The sequence below is a fragment of the Macrosteles quadrilineatus genome, unplaced genomic scaffold (assembly GCF_028750875.1).
Source record: "Macrosteles quadrilineatus isolate MER2022 unplaced genomic scaffold, UCM_ALF_1.0 Scaffold_1__1_contigs__length_201487025, whole genome shotgun sequence".
NCBI classification, from domain to species: Eukaryota; Metazoa; Arthropoda; class Insecta; order Hemiptera; family Cicadellidae; genus Macrosteles; species Macrosteles quadrilineatus.
The window spans coordinates 132,313,558-132,333,433 of record NW_026542594.1 but is presented as its reverse complement, the minus strand read 5'-3'; the positions used below and the strand labels follow the sequence as shown (position 1 = coordinate 132,333,433).

At 36.4% G+C, this 19,876-nt stretch overlaps 1 protein-coding gene across 5 annotated transcripts in view; it reads left to right on the top strand.

The window, feature by feature from the left end:
* Positions 1–19,876, top strand: part of LOC128985163 (regulator of G-protein signaling loco) — a 123,350-nt gene that overhangs the window by 62,483 nt on the left and 40,991 nt on the right. For 4 of the 5 annotated variants that reach the window (XM_054404569.1, XM_054404561.1, XM_054404554.1 and 1 more), the window contains exons 6-7: positions 2,751–3,062; positions 3,316–3,513. In XM_054404569.1, coding sequence (XP_054260544.1) covers positions 2,751–3,062; positions 3,316–3,513 — 510 coding nt within the window. The remainder of the gene's footprint in view (positions 1–2,750; positions 3,063–3,315; positions 3,514–19,876) is intronic. The other variant, XM_054404576.1, reaches the window with a different exon arrangement.

Here is a 19,876-nt window from a genome sequence, read left to right as displayed (position 1 = left end):
ATATGGCATGATCTATCGCTCTCTCTTTCCCTCTCATCGAAAGCCCAAATTTCCCTACCACGATTTTGTTCAGTTAGCATTTTCAACCTTATTCAATCGGACCTATGTGCCGCACCGCGCCTTTATCTGGCAATCTCGGTCTTTTGACCACCTCGTGGTAAAGTTTTCCCAACTTAAATCTCTCCTTTTTGTAACAGTGGTTACATTTCTTAATTCTCCCTTTCGAAGTGTGTGCAGTGATTCACAGTGAATTAGAATTTCACGATCTACTGTGTGTCCCTCTGCATGGTGAGCTCACCCAAAACCCCGATCCCCTTGTTTATCCTCCAGTGTTGAATTTTCTAACTAAAAGGTATGTGCCAACATTTTTCTCATAAATTTTATTACCTTGCCATATCAAACACCCTCATTATTGGTTACATATATTAGGGTTTAGGTTTATATATTAGAAGTTACTGGAATCCATCTTCTTGACTCGCTACCGTCGCCACTCCACTAAGTGCAAGTAAGGCCCCGCTACTATTGGGGATGAAAAAACCCTCAGCTACACTCTACACTTTACTCTAGCCTCACCGCTCCACTATGTTTTCACCCTTAGGGATTCTATGATAGAATATTTTAAGCCTGTTTCTAAGTACCAAGGAATTTCTCACAAGGCATTTCAATCACCTAAGTTAACTTAAAATATAAAATTAACCAAGAAAATGTTACATCATTGCACAGAACTTACACAAAAACAAACAACAATAACAAGTCGGGTCTGACTTACGGGAGGTATAAATGAGGCAACGATGACATCATAGTTTAGTTTGAAATTCCTCCGTGAACAGCGCTGTAGTAGAGAGCACAGCGCATAATTTTTATTTTATTTCACTATTAGTTTTGCCAACAGTGTCATTTATTTAATTAAAAAATTAAGAAAAACTATTGTACCTGTTGCTTGAATTCAAGCAATTGCAAAGTGTTACGTCAAGTCATTATTTTGAAACGAATAACAATCATAGTGATTATCCAACAGTCCTAAATTGAATGTCAAATCTTCAGGTGGCTGTTGGAGAGCACACTTAAACACAACATGGAAGGGTGCTTGCTGTATTCGGATATCAATGATAATAGTATTATTTGTATTTCGTTCGCGTCTACCAGTTAAAGTTCGTCGGCCTCCTCCTATTGGTCAACGTCTTATAGTCTCCATTATGTCAAAAGTTTTTTTTGTTATGTTTTGATTTTGGGCAAATAAAAACTGGTTTAACAGTGAAACGTCATTTTCAACTAATCTAATAAATCCTTATAGCACATGTCTCCAATTTGAGTATAACCAGCTCTTTCAAATATTAGTGTGAATTTCAAAGTATTCATCTGTCCAAATGTAAACAAACATTTTCTCCCTAAGAACAACATGGGAACTTTGAAGGCCACTGGGGCAGAGCCCTGATGGAATTCCAAAGTTATTTTTGTTTGATGGCAAAACTACATGCTAAGCCCTTTCTAACGACACCTTGGACATGGTGATCAGTAGCACCACCGCTCTAAAACAACTATGACAAAAATATGGCCTAGCGTATTAAGAATATAGATTATAAAATTAATCTTATAATTTTTTAATTAAAAAATTAAACTGTCATAACCTAACCAAACTTGCTGATAATGAAAAAATCTAATGAAAGTTTACTAATGCAAAAAATAAAACTGTTCATAAAATAAAAATATAAATGCCTCAGATTCTAACAAAAGATGTACTACAGTTAACACTTCGCTGCTACGGACGTTCCGGAACGTCAGTTGGGCCAACGCCCCAGGAGCTAGGAACGTTCCGAACATCACCGTTCATTGCTATTTAACGTTTCCATGGATAAGCCAGCTTGTCACAAGCGTCCTATATTTCTTTGCAGCTCGTGGGGACGTACTTTTCTGACAGTAAAAAATATAGTTTCCCAAAATCATCACAAGGGTCGTTTGGAACAGGGCTTTGTCCCATCTCTTTCCTGCTAGATAGCGACACTACTTTACCGACTGCAACCTGGGTTGGTCTGCAATCTATCAGAATCACTTAGTACAAAGCCAGTTTTATTGCAGAACATTGCCATCCAGTATAACTACTGTTGTTTTTACTGTAATTTTGTGTATCAGCGGCAATGTTACGCAGCGACGAGCGTTATAGTTCAGCTCCTGGCGCCGTCCTCACATCTAGCGGTCAGCAGCGAACGTGTTAAGAAGTAATCGCATTCTAAGCTAAATAGTTGACAAAAAGTTAATACTATCGGTGTGATTCCAACCGGCTACCTTCAGTTCATCAGCCAGGTACGTTTCCACTACACCACCGAGGCCGATGGCTCTCAACCGTATCGTTGCGGTAATGGTGTTCCCTCAAAAGAAGAGATCTGACAGCTGACTTCATCGAAGGCTCTTCTATACCTCCCTTGAGTAAATACCTAACAAGTCTCAAGTCTGACAGGTGGCAGATGTGTGTACAGCCGGTGTTGGTGGATGATGTCATACAAGTGTCTTAAGCAACATCTATTTAGTAGCCTTGAACAGTTATGGGTTTTCAAGTCATTAGTCAGATGGTTTGTCCTTAAGATTGCATGAAATAAATACTAACTATTCCCAAAAGATATTTGTAAAGAACCATTGACTATTGGATATTGAGGTAGACATCCCATCCAATACTGAAACTAGCCATAACTTGTGAATGTGTATGGAATGTCTAGTTCTATCCATAGTTTGATAATTACTATGTTATTGGACAGCTAAAGAAGTCAAGAAGTGATGCGGAGGAGAGGAGACGCAAGAGTCTATTGCCGTGGTCTCGCAAGGCTAGGTGCAAGTCTCGTGACCGTGATAGGTCGGACGCTGAGTCTGTGTCTAGCAGCAGATCTTCTCTTGCATCGTGGGACCTGACACTGAGTGTGTCTCTATGTCGTGTGGTGCTGCCTGACGGAGCTACTGCTGTGGTGCAGATCAGACCTCCCCAGACTGTGGGACAACTGGTTGTCAGACTTCTGGATAAACGAGGTCTCAGATACAACAGCTTCCAAGTCTTCGTTGGACACTCTAACAAAGTAAGTGTCAAAAACTACAAGTAATAGTTTACATACAGTAAATATTATGTTGTAAAAAGCTATTGAACCCGGTACCAGTCCCACGATACTGCAGTGTTAAGTTTGGTTTACCTTGATAAACAATTCATTATTTGTCGTCTCTGGCTAATTTGGAAACATTTGAATATTTTCTCCATTGACAATGTTTGAATGTTTACTTGATAACATTGACCAAATGTTACATACAAGGCCATTAGAGTGGTGTGATTCCCAGCAGGTGGGGCTGGAGGAGGACGCATCAGTGCTAGGAGCTCAGGAGGTGAGAGTAGAGGATAGAGTGGTGTTCAGACTGGACCTTCCCAACCGCAAGACTGTGGCTGTCAAGTCAAAGCAAGGCAAGACTCTGGCACAAGTGCTAAGGCCCATCCTGCATAGGTACGGCTACCGGCTGGAGATGGTCACGTTATGTCTGGTAAGTATCACACCTACCACTAAATACTAGTGTTTGATTGACTTATAGTTTCAGGATAAACTTTTCACTTTTTGGATATATGGTACAAAACAGCCCTCTTACCCCCCCGGGATAACCTGAACCAGTTTGCTATTAATAAACGTAAATAATATAAATATGCATTTTGTTAGTACAAATGAATTATAAAGCAGCGATTGAGTTTTCAGTTTCATAATTTTTACGCACCAAGTTTGTTTCCTTTGACTGCATTTCTGATGTCTGTTGTAGCACTAATGCCTGCGTGTTTAGTCATAGTCATTGTTTTAATGTAATTAATTAGTAAATATTTTATTAGTTTATTTCTCTGTGATAAAGACAATTATTGTAAATATAATGTATATGTTCATTTTTATGTTTTACGCTCCTTGTAACGCAGATATGTCGGATCATTATGTGGGATCGGCTGCAGTCCCGAGTATACCTACTTAACGAGGTTGTGCTGTAATTTTGTCATCATATACAGTCTTAATGACTTCAATAAGTTCAGAAACAGCATTTTTTGTCATTGATTGTAGATAATGCAACTAGGGATGGAAGAGATTGGATTTTTAGTTCGAGACGAGACGGGATTTATTATTTCTCATAAAATTTCGAGACGAGATCGAGACGGGATTTCCCATCTCATACATAACGGGAAATGCACGTTGGACATTTTTACCTGATTTTGTAACGTTGTTAAATACTAGGGATGGACGGGATTGAATTTTTAGTTCGGGACGGGATTTTTATTTCCTTCCCGATTTTTGGGACGGGGCGGGGCGGGATTTTTTCCTGTGCATGAAAAGAAAGTATTGAGTATTCAGGGTGTATACCAACCGGGAAAACCGGGAGAACCGGGAAATAACCTTGAATTTGAAGGGACCTGGAAAAAACCGGGAAAAAGCCGGGATTTTTGGACCGAATCCGGGATTTTTATTTTAGCCCCGGTAGAAAATTGTAGTTGTAAAATGCGCCTTGCCGCGATTGCGAGCGACGACGATGACGTTTTCGTGACCGCGGGAGATGACGATGACGTTTCCGTGACCGCGGGATCAACGATGATGTATACACTGCCGCGGGAAATATTCATGATTTTGCCGAGATCGCGGACGACGACGATGAAGTTTCCGTGACCGCGGGAGACGACGATGACGTTTCCGTGACCGCGGGAGACGACGATGACGTTTCCATGACCTCGGGAAACGACGATAACGTTTACGTGACCGCGGGATCAATGATGATGTATACACTGGCGCGGGAAATATTCATGATTTTGCCGAGATCGCGGACGACGACGATGACGTTTCCGTGACCGCGGGAGACGACGATGATTATGTCTACACGGCCGCAGATGTTTATGATTTTGCTGAGATCGCAGACGACGACGATGACGTTTCCATATCTGCGAGAGGCAATGATGATATCTACACGGCCGCGGAAGATTTTCGTGATTTGCCGTGACCGTGAAAGACGACGATGATTTATACACGTCCGCATGATATGCTCATGATTTTGCCGTGAATGCGGACGACGACGATGACGATTCCGTGACCGCGAGATCAACCATGATGTTTACACTGCCACGGGAAATATTCATTATTTTGCAGAGATCGCGGACGATGACGACGATGACGTTTCCGTGACCGCGGGAGACGACGATGATTATGTCTACACGGCCGCAGATGTTTATGATTTTGCCGAGATCGCAGACGACGACGATGACGTTTCCATATCTGCGAGAGGTAATGATGATATCTACACGGCCGCGGAAGATTTTCGTGATCTGCCGTGACCGTGAAAGACGACGATGATGATTTATACACGTCCGCGTGATATGCTCATGATTTTGCCGTGAATGCGGACGACGACGATGACGTTTCCGTGACCGCGAGATCAACCAAGATGTTTACACTGCCACGGGAAATATTCATTATTTTGCCGAGATCGCGGACGATGACGACGATGACGTTTCCGTGACCGCGGGAGACGACGATGATGTAGACACATGATTCTACATGATTTTACCGAATTAATATTCATGATACATGATATTATATTCATGATTTTACCGAGATCGCGGACGATGACATTTCCGTGACTGCGGGAGGCTATGATGATGTCCACACGGCCGCGGAAGATATTTGTGATTTGCCGTGACCGCGAAAGACGACGATGATTATGTCTACACGGCCGCAGATGTTCATGATTTAGCCGCGATCGCGGACGACGACGATGACGTTTACGTGACCGCAGGACCAACGATGATGTTTATACTGCCGCGGGAAATATTCATGATTTTGCCGAGATCGCGCACGACAACGATGACGTTTCCGTGACCGCGGGAGTCAATGATGGTGTCTACACGGCCTCGGAACATTTTCGTTATTTTGCCGTGATCGCGGTCGATGACGATGACGTTTACGTGACCGTGGGAGTCAATGATGATGTCCACACGGCCGCCAAAGATTTTCGTGATTTTGCCGCGATCGTGGATGACGATGATTACGTTTCCGTGATTGCGAGAGACGGCGATAATGTATCCATACCGCGGAGGATGTCCAGGATTTTTCTATGATAACGTAAGACTGTGATGACGTTTACGTCACCGTGGGAAGCGACCACACGACCGCAGGAAATATTCAGGATTTTGCCGCCGTTGATAATGTGTTCATAAAAAATGAATATAATATTCATGATTTTGCTGGTATCGAGAGAGACGATGTTTCCGTGGACTTAAGTAATAGTGATAATGAAAATTATTACGATAATAAGGATTATTACTTTTTCAACACTAGCTCACTGGACTTTGAAACAAATTTTATGTAGGTTTATATTGTATACTTAAGCTGCAAGTCTTAAATTGATTATAGTTTAAGTGGAACCAAACAAATACGCTGGAACCTGGAAAAAACCTGGAATTTCACTTTAATAAAATAGTATACACCCTGGTATTGCAGTTACCAAAAAAGACAAACTAAATCAATTTTTACCTTTTGTGGCACTTTTCTATAAAAACAAAAAAATGGTTTAGTTACAACAATCTACAGGTACTTATATAAACTTGTGACTCGCGGTCACGGTGCGATCGTTAAAATAACCGCGGTCACGGGGTGATCGTCGGTATGACTCACTTTCACGACATGATCGTCGGTATGAATCCGCGGTCACGGGGTGATCGTCGGTATGACTCGCGGTCACGGCGCGATCGTCGGTATGACTCCGCGGTACGGCGCGATCGTCGGTATGACTCAGGGTCACGGCATGATCGTCGGTAAGACTCAGGGTCACGGCATGATCGTCAGTATGACTTGCGGTCACGGCGCGATCGTCGTTATGACTCTGCGGTCACGGCCTGATCGTCAGTATAACTTGCGGTAACGGCGCGATCGTCGGTATGACTCCGCGGTCACGGCGCGATTTTCGAAATGACTTCGCCTCCTGCGTTTGCAGAACATCTCTCGCGATAGTGGCGTTATTGTCACTCGCGAAGTGGCAAAATCGCCGACGATCGGACCAAATCCCGTCCCGAAAAGTTCCCGAATCAAATGTAATCCCTTCCTGAAAATCGGGGGCCGTCCATCCCTATACCTACTGATTTATGACGGATGACTGTTTAAATACAAAAATAATAATGACAGGCAAGAATATTTAAAATCTTTTATTAACATCAGTATAGAAAAAGTTTTGTTTATTACGCCTACCTTAGTAAAATTAACTCTTACGCTTAGGAAACATGGTGATATCAGTTAGGATAGAGTTAAACTTTAAAAAATACCAAATTAATCGGTCTTAAACATCAGTCTTACTAGGTCAGTATCAAGTAACAATTATTCAGTCTTGTGTTATTTTTAGAATGATATTATTTGGAGTGACTTGTTTTGGCTAATGAAATAAAGAAAAAAAGTGCTTTATTTTTCACAATTATTTACTTCCTGTCATATATACAAACACAAAAAAACAAAGGTTTTTTTAACCCATCTGTTTGGTTGGCACCCTGTTTTGAATTAACATTATTTAAAAACTGTAATATAAAGTTGTTATTTAACTATACATATTAAAAAAGCAAGCATTATTCAGCTTGTAAAAAAACTTATAAAATAAAAGCAATATTAATTTGCATAAAATACTGGTTTGGACTATCTTTACAGTAGTGAAACATGTCTCACACTGCTTACAAACAAAACTTCTCATCATTTGTGATGTCGAGACAAAAAAATTATAAAACAATTAAAGTAATATTTACATGTAAAGAATTAATTAAATACGAACGCCTTCGCAAAGGAAACACAACTACAACATGCTCCGGTATTGCGGGTATTGCATTGACTTTCTGCAGGCGTTTTTTTATTTTATTATTTTTTTTTTTATCTCGTCTCGAAAAAATCTCCATCAAAATAAAATCTTGTCTCGTAGAATGAGATTTAAAATTTCCCAAAATTTTGAGACTTGTCTATCCCTAAATGCAACAAAGCTCAGCACATTATGTGCCATACATACTTAAAAATCTATTTTTGAAGCAAATATCAATTTTTCCACCATTCTGGGGACAGTTTACAAGGAGAGGAGACTGAAGGAAATCCTAATCGAGTGCACAGGTTGACCGTTAAAGTAATACTTTAAAATAAAGGCCAATCAATCAATTAAATATTCTTTATTCAGAAAGTTTAGACAATATTGTCTTGAATAGTGTCATTAAACTAGGTTAAATAAAAATTATGAACTAAATAAATATAATCATTCATTATACAAGGTTTTAAGTAGTAACTAAAAATAAGTTCTGTAACTTTAAAAATTAGAAAATCTCTAGGTTACATCAGAGTATAACTAGATACATGGAAATTCAAATGCACATTTAGAGATTACAATCTAAAAGTTCTTTGATAGAATAAAATGGGTTTCTTTTCAAGAAGTCTAGTAAGCTTTTGAATCTGTTTGTGTTATTTTCTTTTTATAATGAAACTAGCAACAGGGTTGTGGTTAAATACAACGGTCTCTAGTAAAATAATGGTTATGAAATCATTAAACCACTTAACTCACTAATATTAATGGTTCAGATTAAGCACATGACTTTAGAATCACATACATAACATAAGGAATACACTTTAACCACAAATGTAAATTTGAACAAATAACAATATAACAATCAGCTGTCATGGTAGTTTACTTGTTACATCTATTGCGTTAAGACTATTTAGGCGAGTTGCGTACTCTACTTTACCTATGATTGGTTTTAAATTACTAACAATCACTACTCATAACTTCTAAGAGAAGTTAAGTTTTTGTTTAGAACCTCTCACTGCCACTGACAGTGATGCAATGAATCATTGACAAGCATCTAGGCAGCCAGTGCAACTCCAAGAATCGTGGATCAAAACTCCCCCCACCACCGCACCATGTTGTACGCTTCCGAATCATACAGGCGCATCAGCATAGCCTAACTGTTCGCGGAAAATTGTGATCTCTTTCACTGTCGCTGTCAAAATGTATCGTTTGTAGGTTAAATTTAAATTAAAAATAATTAAACTGTCATAACCTAACCAAACTAACCAAACTTGCTAATAATGAAAAACTCGAATGAAGGTTTACTAATCTAAAAATAGTTCTGTTCTAAAAATAAAATTATAAATGTCTCAAATTCAATTTTATAATATTTTAATTATAAAATTAAACTGTCATAACCTAACCAAACCAACCAAACTTGCTGATATGAAAACAATTTTTGACAAAAAGTTAGTGCTACCAGCAGGATTTGAACCCGGCACCTTTCAATTATCAGCCCGACACGCTATCACTACACCATCAAGGCTCATGACTTAGCTCCGTATTGTTGCGGTAATGGTTGATGTCACGCCATCGGCATGGAGCGGTGGTGGGGGTTTTTCTGATCTGATCCACGATCCTTGGAGTTGCACTGGCTGCCTAGACGCTTATGAATCATTTTACCAAGCACTGAATTGCACCACTCATTATTAGTTAAATTGGTCTAAACAGCTGATTAGTTGAAGTTCAAAGCATACCTTCAATTTTTCTTCTTCTCTCTCAATCCTTGAACCTCATTATTGTTACCCGTGTTGTTAAGTAAAACAACAATGCTGCTAAGTGAATACTTTTAATTCTAAGAACTAAACTGAAACGGCTATTTTAAAACTGGTCGTGGGTAAAATTATTAACTTGTTTCATATGATTAGATTATGCATAACTTACTTTGAAACCAATTACTACCATAAAATCTTAAAAAAAAAACAATCAAACTTCCAAAATGATTTGTAAATCTACATGGATGAAGCTTTTGGCCTATTAGGCCTAATTGATAAAACTAGTGTGCCTGTTGCTCGAAATCGAGCAATTGTCAAGTACCGGTATTATACAGGAGTTATTATAAAAATAACAGTCATCTTCTATGAGTGCTCAAAATCGAGCAATTGTCAAGTATCGTTATTTTACAGGCGTTATTTAAAACTCCAGTAATAACATTCATAATTTTCGATTTTGATATGTTAAAAAGACTCAACGCTTATGTAACTAATTGAAAAAACTCACTCTATTAATAACGGGTTGAACGATAAATACACAAATTTAAGATACGACCATACTAACACGATCCGTCTTGGGGGTTATGTTTATACAAACTCGTAGTAAATAAATGTACTCAATGCTTTTCATTGAATTGAATAATAAATAACAGCAATTAAACTATACAGCTGATCAAAATGTAAACAATCATGTTCTTCATAAGGATAACATGGGAAATTTCAAAGCCACTGGGGCAGAGCCCAAGGGACTTTTAGAAAAATTTATGGCCAGTTTGCAAATCTACGCGACGCGCTCTTTCCAATGAGACGTCAATGGATAAAATCGGTTAAGAAATGGCGGAGGAGTTCAACCGACAAAGTTTCATGTAGCGTATTAATTATATAGATGTATATATGTGTCCTTTAGCAGGATAACTCAAATGAAAACTATCCGATTTTGATGAAATTTGGTATAAACGTGTAAACCTACATTTATTCAAACGAGTTCGCGAACCAGCATGATAGGACCATGGGAACGGGGTTTTATGGGGTAAAAATGGGTTTTTCCCATTTTTGACCCTAAAAACATAAAATTTTGGTATTTCTTTCCCAACCATTTTGTAGAGCTTAAATAAATAAATAATTTAGTATATTGAAGCATTGTTATATGCCTTATAGTTACGGAGAATATTAAAGAAAATGCAAATTTAAAATTCCTGTGTTATTCTTATGAAGAAAATGAAAACTGTTGTAGTTTACTTGTTTATGGATATATGTTGATCAAATTTGGCAAAATTATTTATTTCATCCTATACTACTGACGTTTGGTCAAAAAACACTGTTTACCTTCCCCGTAGCAGCAAACCTAAGCACTCGTTAAATCTAATCCTATACTCTAATATGATAAATCTTTGCTTGTATGTATGTATGTATGTATGTATGTATGTATGCTTGCTTGCTTGCTTGCACAAAGATCTCGAAAACGGCTCCGACGATTTTCTTCAAATGTTGTAAATACAGTAGAACCTCTTTAATCCGAACTAATTGGGACCAGGGGTAGTTCGGACTATTGAATAGTTCGGATTACAGAACATATTGATGTTTTTGCATAACAATAGCTAAAACATGGCTAAAATTGATCAACATTAATTTGGGAAAAGTGAAAAAATGTTTTATAAAGTAAAATACAGTGTTTATATAATACAGTAGTAAACATGGTGAATAAACAGTACTGTAAATTAAATACAGTATACAATAAAGAACTGCTTTACTGTGTATAGAGTACAGCAATGAGGGGTTCGGATTAGTGGACGTTCGTATTACAGGGGTTCGGATTAAAGAGGTTCTACTGTAGTTTATTCCTGGCCTAAAAACGAGTTTATTACAGTTAGAACTGCCAACAAAAATCTAATTAGCCTACGTAGAAAAATGAATCTGAAAGTCACATTTTTTTAACATAGTGTTATGGGTTGCTAAGTAACCATCTTAGCCTAATTAAATAACATGGAAAAAGTAAAAATACCCCCGCCGCAGCAAACCTGCAGACTAAGCGAATTTCCATATACACAGCTGGAATTCCACTAAATTGTTCCCTTAAAATTGTCAGATTTAATAGCTCAGTATGAAGTAAACAAAATTTCATTAATATATGTCCATACACAAGCAAGCTACAACACTGTATTTATTCTCCATAAGAATAACATAGTAATTTTAAATTTATATTATTTTGCGATTTTTCCGTAACCGTTAGGCATGCAACAATGCTTCAATATACTAAATTATTTGTTTTTTTTGAGCTCTACAAAATGGTTTAGAAAGAAATTGCAAAATTTTATGTTTTCAGGGTGAAAAATTAGAAAAACCCATTTTTACCCCATAAAACCCCCCATAAACCCCTGTTCCCATAGTCCGATGATGCTGGTTCGCGAACTCGTTCGAATAAATGTAGGTTTACACGTTTATACCAAATTTCATCAAAATCGGATCATTTTTGCTCTAGTTATCGCGCTAACGGACACATATATACAGTAGACCCTCTCTTAACCGACCATAATGGGACCGGACCTACGTCGGATAACTCAAAAGGTCGGTTAAAACGGGCAATCCCTAAAATCATAACATAATGAAATGCTATTCATTTGGAATTGTATAATCAATATTTTGAAGTCATACTTGCATTAGTTATAAAATAAACTACTCTTATCTCCTTTTTAGTATTGATAGAAAAGTCACAAATAAACACAAAACACGGTTAAGTCTCAGTTAGGTTTCAGTGGAATATATTATAATAATAGGCAACAGTCAATAAAATTCCTATCTTAATAACTTTAGTACTGTAATGTATTAATTGATGCTTTCTAAATTCATCGTAATACAGTACAGAACCTTTTGTTGAAATTAAAGATACAAGCAACTATTTTGTTACAAGGGATAGGATGTTTATTTATAACCTCTCACTGTAGGCTGGAGCGAGGCACAAAAACTAGCTTGACCTTGAAGTTGTTAACCCCTCTTCCCTGCCCTCCCGACAAGTTGCGTTGTTTGTTTACTCCAGCGATAAGATAATCAGTTCTCAAAATCGTAACGCACTTTATGATGTTATAAATTTGCCACACAGATAACATATCAGATCAAATGTGCTCGAGCTACGATAACGAACGATGATGACAAACTGACAATAGGCCACGCTATATTTTTTTGTGATCAACACAAAATAACTTATTCTTAGTCATATCCTGTGGAGATAAGCATATGGTTCAGTTCTCATCGCCCAGCGTGGGAGCAAAAATGCCGGGATTCCTAGAAAGCGGCGGTTAAACCGAGCTCCTCTCAAAGCAAGGTCGGTTAAAACAAACTGTATTGTTTCACGATCGAAGGCGGATAATCCGATTATCGGTTAATACGAGGTCGGTTAAGAGGGGGTCTACTGTAAATATATATATATATGAATTTGAACGGATGGTGTTTTTGGCCTCTGGGGACCTCAAAACGAAAAACTAAATCGGTCCCGGGTCCAGGTCTTACCATGAGACCTACGGTAATAGCTTATTCCCTATATGGGAAATTCGCTAAAAAAAACTTGAAAGTTGTCTATCAACAGTATACTAGCAAATTAAAAATACAGTACAAAAGGAAAACCTCAGTTGTTACTATTGAGCAAAGATTATACTGAAGATTTCTCGATACATTATAGTCAAGAGTAGCAGTTTGGAGTGTGGGATCTGTTTATGACGATTAGATTACGGTTTAGATTAAAACTACATACATTTAAAAATTGAACAGGAAAATAATGTATTCCAACATTCTAAGACATAAAAAAAAACTTAATTGTGTAGACAACACTATTCCTGGTTTTGTTATAGATTTCAGTAAATTTCAAAGTTAACTGGCAAATAAATACCGGTAACCCAATTGTTAATATTGAGTTACATATTAAACATTGAACATTTAACACCTTCAAGAGGAATGTCACCATATAAACTTACAATAACTTTAGTATTTTTATGTTGATCAGAAAAAATCTAGGGTTAAGTTTGGTCAACGGGATGCCTTTACTTTACACTAATTTTGTTAAACCTTAACAAAATGAGTATAAACTTAGAAATATTAACTGTTTCGGGATTATAATTTAGCGGGCTTTAACAAGAACTAAGCTTACCTTAACACACCTTTATTTGCCTTTTCATTTACGACGAAGACAATTTCCAAAATTCCAATAAGGGACGCATTTTGTATCACCATTAACCACAAGACCAAAGCTACCTTAATAGATCAGTAGTAATTCACAAACAATTGTAATACCTATGTTTGATGTCTTGAGCAAAGATGAACTTGTATAGTGATTCAAATTATTTATTGAAAATAACATCAACAAAAGTAAACAAAGACAAAACAACAAACTGTGTTTTTTTACAAAAGATATGGTGTACGAATATCTATTCTGACATATACATTATTGGGCTTTTTAGGGACTTATGTCCCTACAAGCCACTAGTTTGACATTATATCTCCATTTTTTATTATAATTTTGTCAATTCCACTAATGTTACTGCTATAACGGAGTGCAGACCTTTAATCTTGGACAACTCAAGTCTTTCAACGGCTTTTTGAGAGGCAAGTTCTTATGGCTCTAGTAATTTGGAGGCAAATGATTACCCTACCTAACGTTATTAAATATTTAGATATGTAACCACATTATTGTCCTAAATATATGAACTCAAGCATACTGTTTGGGAAACGTGGTATGAGATACACATTTAACCAGATACACTACCAAAACAAAAAAGTAAATCGGTCCCGGGTAAAGGTCTTACCATGAGTACTACGGGAATAGCTTACTCCCTATTACGGGAAATTTGCTAAAAGAGAAACCACTAACAGGGACACTAGTCTTAATTATTCCCTATATCCATGAATGATTTCTTTGACAACGAATTATTCCCTGGAAAATATTATTACAGCATTTCACAAATATTAGAACAGACTCAGTATAATTGATCATAAACATAAACAAATGAAGTAACTAAAAGAATTCTATACTAATGAAATTACATTCACATATTGTTTGACAGCTCCATTTAGGCAATGTTAAATAATGTTTACATTCGGGCTACAGAGCTGCAAAACCATTTCGGTCCGTGGTAGAAACGCTATTTTTCACCACACTATCCCCTATTTAACACTATTTACCACTATAATAATGCACACTGATAGTCAACACAACTACTTTAAGGTATGTGAAGAAATGATTTGAGGAATCAGCAAAAACAAACATAAATAGTTCCTAGGCAACGGTGACAATAAGACAATTCTATTGCAATGCTATGGATTTTAAAACGTTTTTATTAGCTCGCTTTCTTGTCCGGTACAAATTTTGGAATCAATTTTATACCTACTTCCCGATGAGCTAGAGACTTGAAACTTGAAACATAGCTCACAAATGGATGACAATGCAATTTTGTATCATTTAATTTTCATATTTCCCTTGGGCTACGCCCCATGGGCTTGTTTTTATTAGCTCGCTTTCCTACAAATTTTGATATCAATTTCAAACGAAGTTCCTGATGAGCTAGAGACTTGAAATTTGAAACATAGCTCACAAATGGATGACAATGCAATATTATATCATTTAATTTTCACATTTCCCTTGGGCTACGCCCCATGGGCTTCCAAATTTTTCATGTTTACATTTTGAAAGAATGTAAATATATCAATTAATTTAAGTCCGCTGTAAATACTTAAATTTGACAGTTCGAAGAACAAAGGTTAAGAGGTACAGGTTATGCTCCCAAGAGATTCTTTATACAAACAAACATTTCAAAATAAAGATAAAGAATCTGATTGCAGAAAGGTGTTTGTTAATAATGTAAATTGTTATTTATTTAGTATTCTATAAAGTAAACAATAAATTAAATAGATTGATATATTTATAGCTAGTAGGTAGGCCATACATTCAATCTGATACATAATTATATGAAAATAAACTCAAATAAACCTTAGATTTCCCACATGCCTCTGTCTTAATCTGATATAGATGCTTGAAATATATTTAACATCCACACACATTAAAAACTAAAAAGTAGAAAATAATTTATAAATAAAAACCTTTTTAAAACAAAACGTTTTTAAACGCACTAAAATGTAGGAAATAATTTATGAATATGTGGAGAGTATAAACTACTTGTAAGATTTAAAACGAAAAACGTGGGGTGCATGCAATTGATAATAATACATTAGTTCAATAGGTGAAGGTAATTGTAAATTATATTTTGCATGCACCCCACTTTTTTCGTTTTAAATCTTACAAGTATTTATACTCTCCACATATTTATAAATTATTTCCTACTTTTTAGTGCGCTTAAAAACGTTTTGTTTTAAAAATGTTTTTACCTACGACCGTTTTTTAAAGTAGCCATTTCAGTTCAGTTCTTAGAATTGAAAAGTTTTACTTAACAGCTGTTTACTTTCATAACAGCATAGTTTCATTTCATAACAGCATAGTTTTTCTCATAACAACACGGGTAAGGGACCAATGAGATTCAAGGATTGAGAGAAAAGAAGTAAAACTGTAATGCTTCGAACGTCAACTAATCAGCTGATCAGCTGATCAATTGACAATTTTAATTGTTTATCCGTCTTGTTCCTGTTGATACTCGCGTTATTTTAACCTAAGTTGGTGGTTAAAGGAAGGTAAATTAAACTAAATAAAAAAAAACAGTTTTAGTGAAAGTTAAGATGACAAGATGGAAATGAGAGCACAAACTGTTTGTGCTAATCTTTTGCCACCAAAATCGAGACAAAGGTATGACATTACATACCAGCAATTCATTAAATGGACGAATAAAAATAAGGTTAGATTGATAAATGAAAATGTGCTTCTGGTTTATTTTGAAAACCTCTGAACCATTGTTTCACCCAACTCGTTGTGGACCACATATTCGATGCTGAGATCTAACTGTAAATTAACTGTTTCACTATATTATTCAGTTGTCCAAATAAATATGCAATATTTCCCTAATTAATTGTAACTGATACAGTATTTATGGTAAGAACCCTGCTAGCAGAAGCTATTGCCTGAAAAATAGTAACGTATTATTTAACGAATTGACAAACACGTAATAACATGAAATCAGCTGATTATACAATAAGTCGTTGCATCACTTTCAGTGGCAATGACAATCAACGAAAACATAACCTCTTTAAGAAGTTATGAGTAATGATTGTTAGTAATAAAAAAAACGCTCGTAGGTAAAGTAGTGTACGCAACTCGCGTTAATAGTCTTTACGCAATCGTTGCGTAAACTACTATTTATTAATAAATTATTTTATTGTGTATTTAAAATGCATTAATGTTTTAAGTAAGTAAGCGGACATCTGATTTTGCGGCCCCGGGCTGTAAAAACCTGTTCGGTCCCCAAATTACGATGACATCTGGCATGGCCAGCAAAACGTAACTTTCAGCCACCAATTAACGTATGTAATACAGTCAAAAACATCATAGTGTGGTGAAAACATAATTTTTGCAATGTACAAATGAATTGATAGAGAAATTAAGTTTTGTTATTAATTGTTGTAAACGATTTAAACTGGTTGATAATACAAACAGATGTTTTATAAATAATTTAAATGTACTGGTGATATTAAATTTATTTTGATCTTTTCTTTAGTACATTAAACATCAGTCCATACGGCGCGGCGCGCGTATGATATAGTTTTTTTTTCAAACGTTGCGAAATGCTAAATTTCCCTGCCTCTTCAACCCAAGCTATCTACAGAACCATTGCTTGTAAAAATTAATAAAAATATAGCCTATTTTACGCAAAAAACTATTGGCTACAACTTTACCACAAGCAAAACCTCTCTAACCAAAAATTAAAAAAAAAAACTTAGTCGCATGCTAATTTTGTATGGCACAAATCACGATTTTAAACTAATTTTCCCATAAATATCATCAATTTGTGTTAATAAAGTTGATAGCTTGTTTAAAATTCCAACCAAAAAATCAGCAAGTAGTACTAACCAAAAATCTGCCAATTAAAATTGTAGCACAATTTTAAGTAGGTCAAAACAAAAAAATATTGAAATCATACGTCGAGAGAACTATCGTTCTTTTGAACACACTATACTTTTGACCTAATGCGATTTCTACATATTGAGACAGCAAAATAGATTGTTAAGCAAATATATATTTTTTCGTAGGAACTGTTCACTTCGTCAATTATCAATTACCTAGCTTTTAGCTATTATTTAAGATGGGGACGCCACTATGTGCGTATTTTAACCCAAATATGAGTTAAGGATGAGTGGCACGATCTTGTGGTTTTGTTAGTGACTAAGGATTGTTAGTCAAAAACCCATTAGGTCAAACTCATATACACAGCCGACGTTTTTAAGACTGACTTAATACTTTTTTAACCGAATGGGACTATCGACCTAGCTACAGCACATATCATTTTTGGATCTAACAGTACAAGTATAAATTAGTTGACATCTGTCCTATAACGACTCCAAATTGCCCAATTCGAAAACACGCTTAAAAACTGAATGAAGCATTGTTAAATCTAATGCCCTGATTTATGGCCCTTCCAGCCCTTGAGGGGACGATGACGCGTTTGAGTAAAATAGAAAGTGGATTATTTCACTGGTAAGGTATATATTTACTGATATTTAGGCCTACTTATTACAGTATTTGGTTATTCATCGATAATTTCTAAAGCTCTTTAACTTAAAATCAAAATGATATATTATTGAAGAGAGAGGTTTGGGTTATTGTCAATTTTGATTCAAACACAGGTCTAACGATGTTTCCTACTGTCTAAATTAAAATGAAATTTTCAGCCATAACTGTGCTATATTAAAAAAAGGATAATAACAATGTTTATTTATTCTGTTTCCATATGCTATAATATACAGGATATATTCTCCTCAATCGGGGTCATGGCTAACATGGCTTGTTATACCGATCATTGTTTAAGTGATTACAATTGTTGAATAACCGCTATTTGCAAAGGAGTTTAAAGTATGAAGTAGTGAGTTTCAATTATAGAATTCGCGGAGAATTCTAATTTAACTATACTATTGACACCACTTTCTTAGCTGTAATGAAATGTTCAAAGTGAGTTTTTACAAATAGGTTTCATGTTATTCTTCAATCATTTAAATGTAGTAGCTAAATAAAACATTTATTTAATTGAAGCAAATTAATATATGCCTATTTATATTCACTGTACTGTATATAAAAAATATCGATTGAGAAACAAACAATTACACGTAATAAAAAACCTCACTAGTCCGCTGCATTGTGATAGCTGAAAGTCGTCGGAATAAAAACCGCCGCTACAAGATACAGAAGTTGGTACGCCTGCAGCGCCCTCCACAGCTGCGCGCACCGCTGGCACTGCTGCTCAACACATCCCCACCTAAAAGACGAGCAAGTGGTATGTCGGTCGGGTCGATTAACGACAAGTTGGTTTCTCGTATATAATAATTTAGTTTTACAGGCCGGTCAACTGGACTGACGATGAAATAACTTGTCGACGTACTGGTTTTCAGTATTTATCTATTTAATTTAAAAGACGGTCTAGTGGCCAGACGACCAAGTAACTTGTCGGTCAACTTGTGGCCCCCCCATTAGTTTACGTGATTCTATATTTAAATGTGTTTTTACCGGAAAGCTCGCACTTAGCCCTCACTGTGCATCTATTGAATTATTAAACCAAATAATTATAAAGAATAAAGAGTTTTGTTAAGATAGTGTTTTTGCATACATAGGGTCTAAATCTAAAGCAAAGCACAATACTAGTGATTTTTTCATAAAAAATAAAGATAATAAAGCTAGTGAGCCATTGATGAGTTTTATTCCTCATAGTTATTCTTTGCTTTAAAGCAAAGATGAATACAACAAAGTTCAAGGCTGTAATAATGACATGATCCAATTATAGTCCGTAAGGTATCTTAATGGATAGGCTTCCATGGTCGTCACTTATATATATATATATACAGTCTTGGTCTTCGGGGTTCGACCGCGTCCTTTGGTTATGTACACTATGTACAGAAACTACCGACGTTTCGGCCACATAACAGTCAGCCATCTTCAGGGCGAGCGAGCACTATCACCGTAGTAAACAGAACTCAACTCTCTCCGTAAGGTAGGCGATGGACTTAAGTGATTAGCGTCCCTTTCACCAACGCACGTGCACTCGCCAGCAGGACCCTACGGTGTCCGGAAAGATGGGGACAAGGAATCTTAGGGATACAGAAACTTGGGGACAAATCGGGCTGTGAGCCGAGGGGGAGGCAAACGGAGGCTGACTAAACTATGAGATCGACTCATT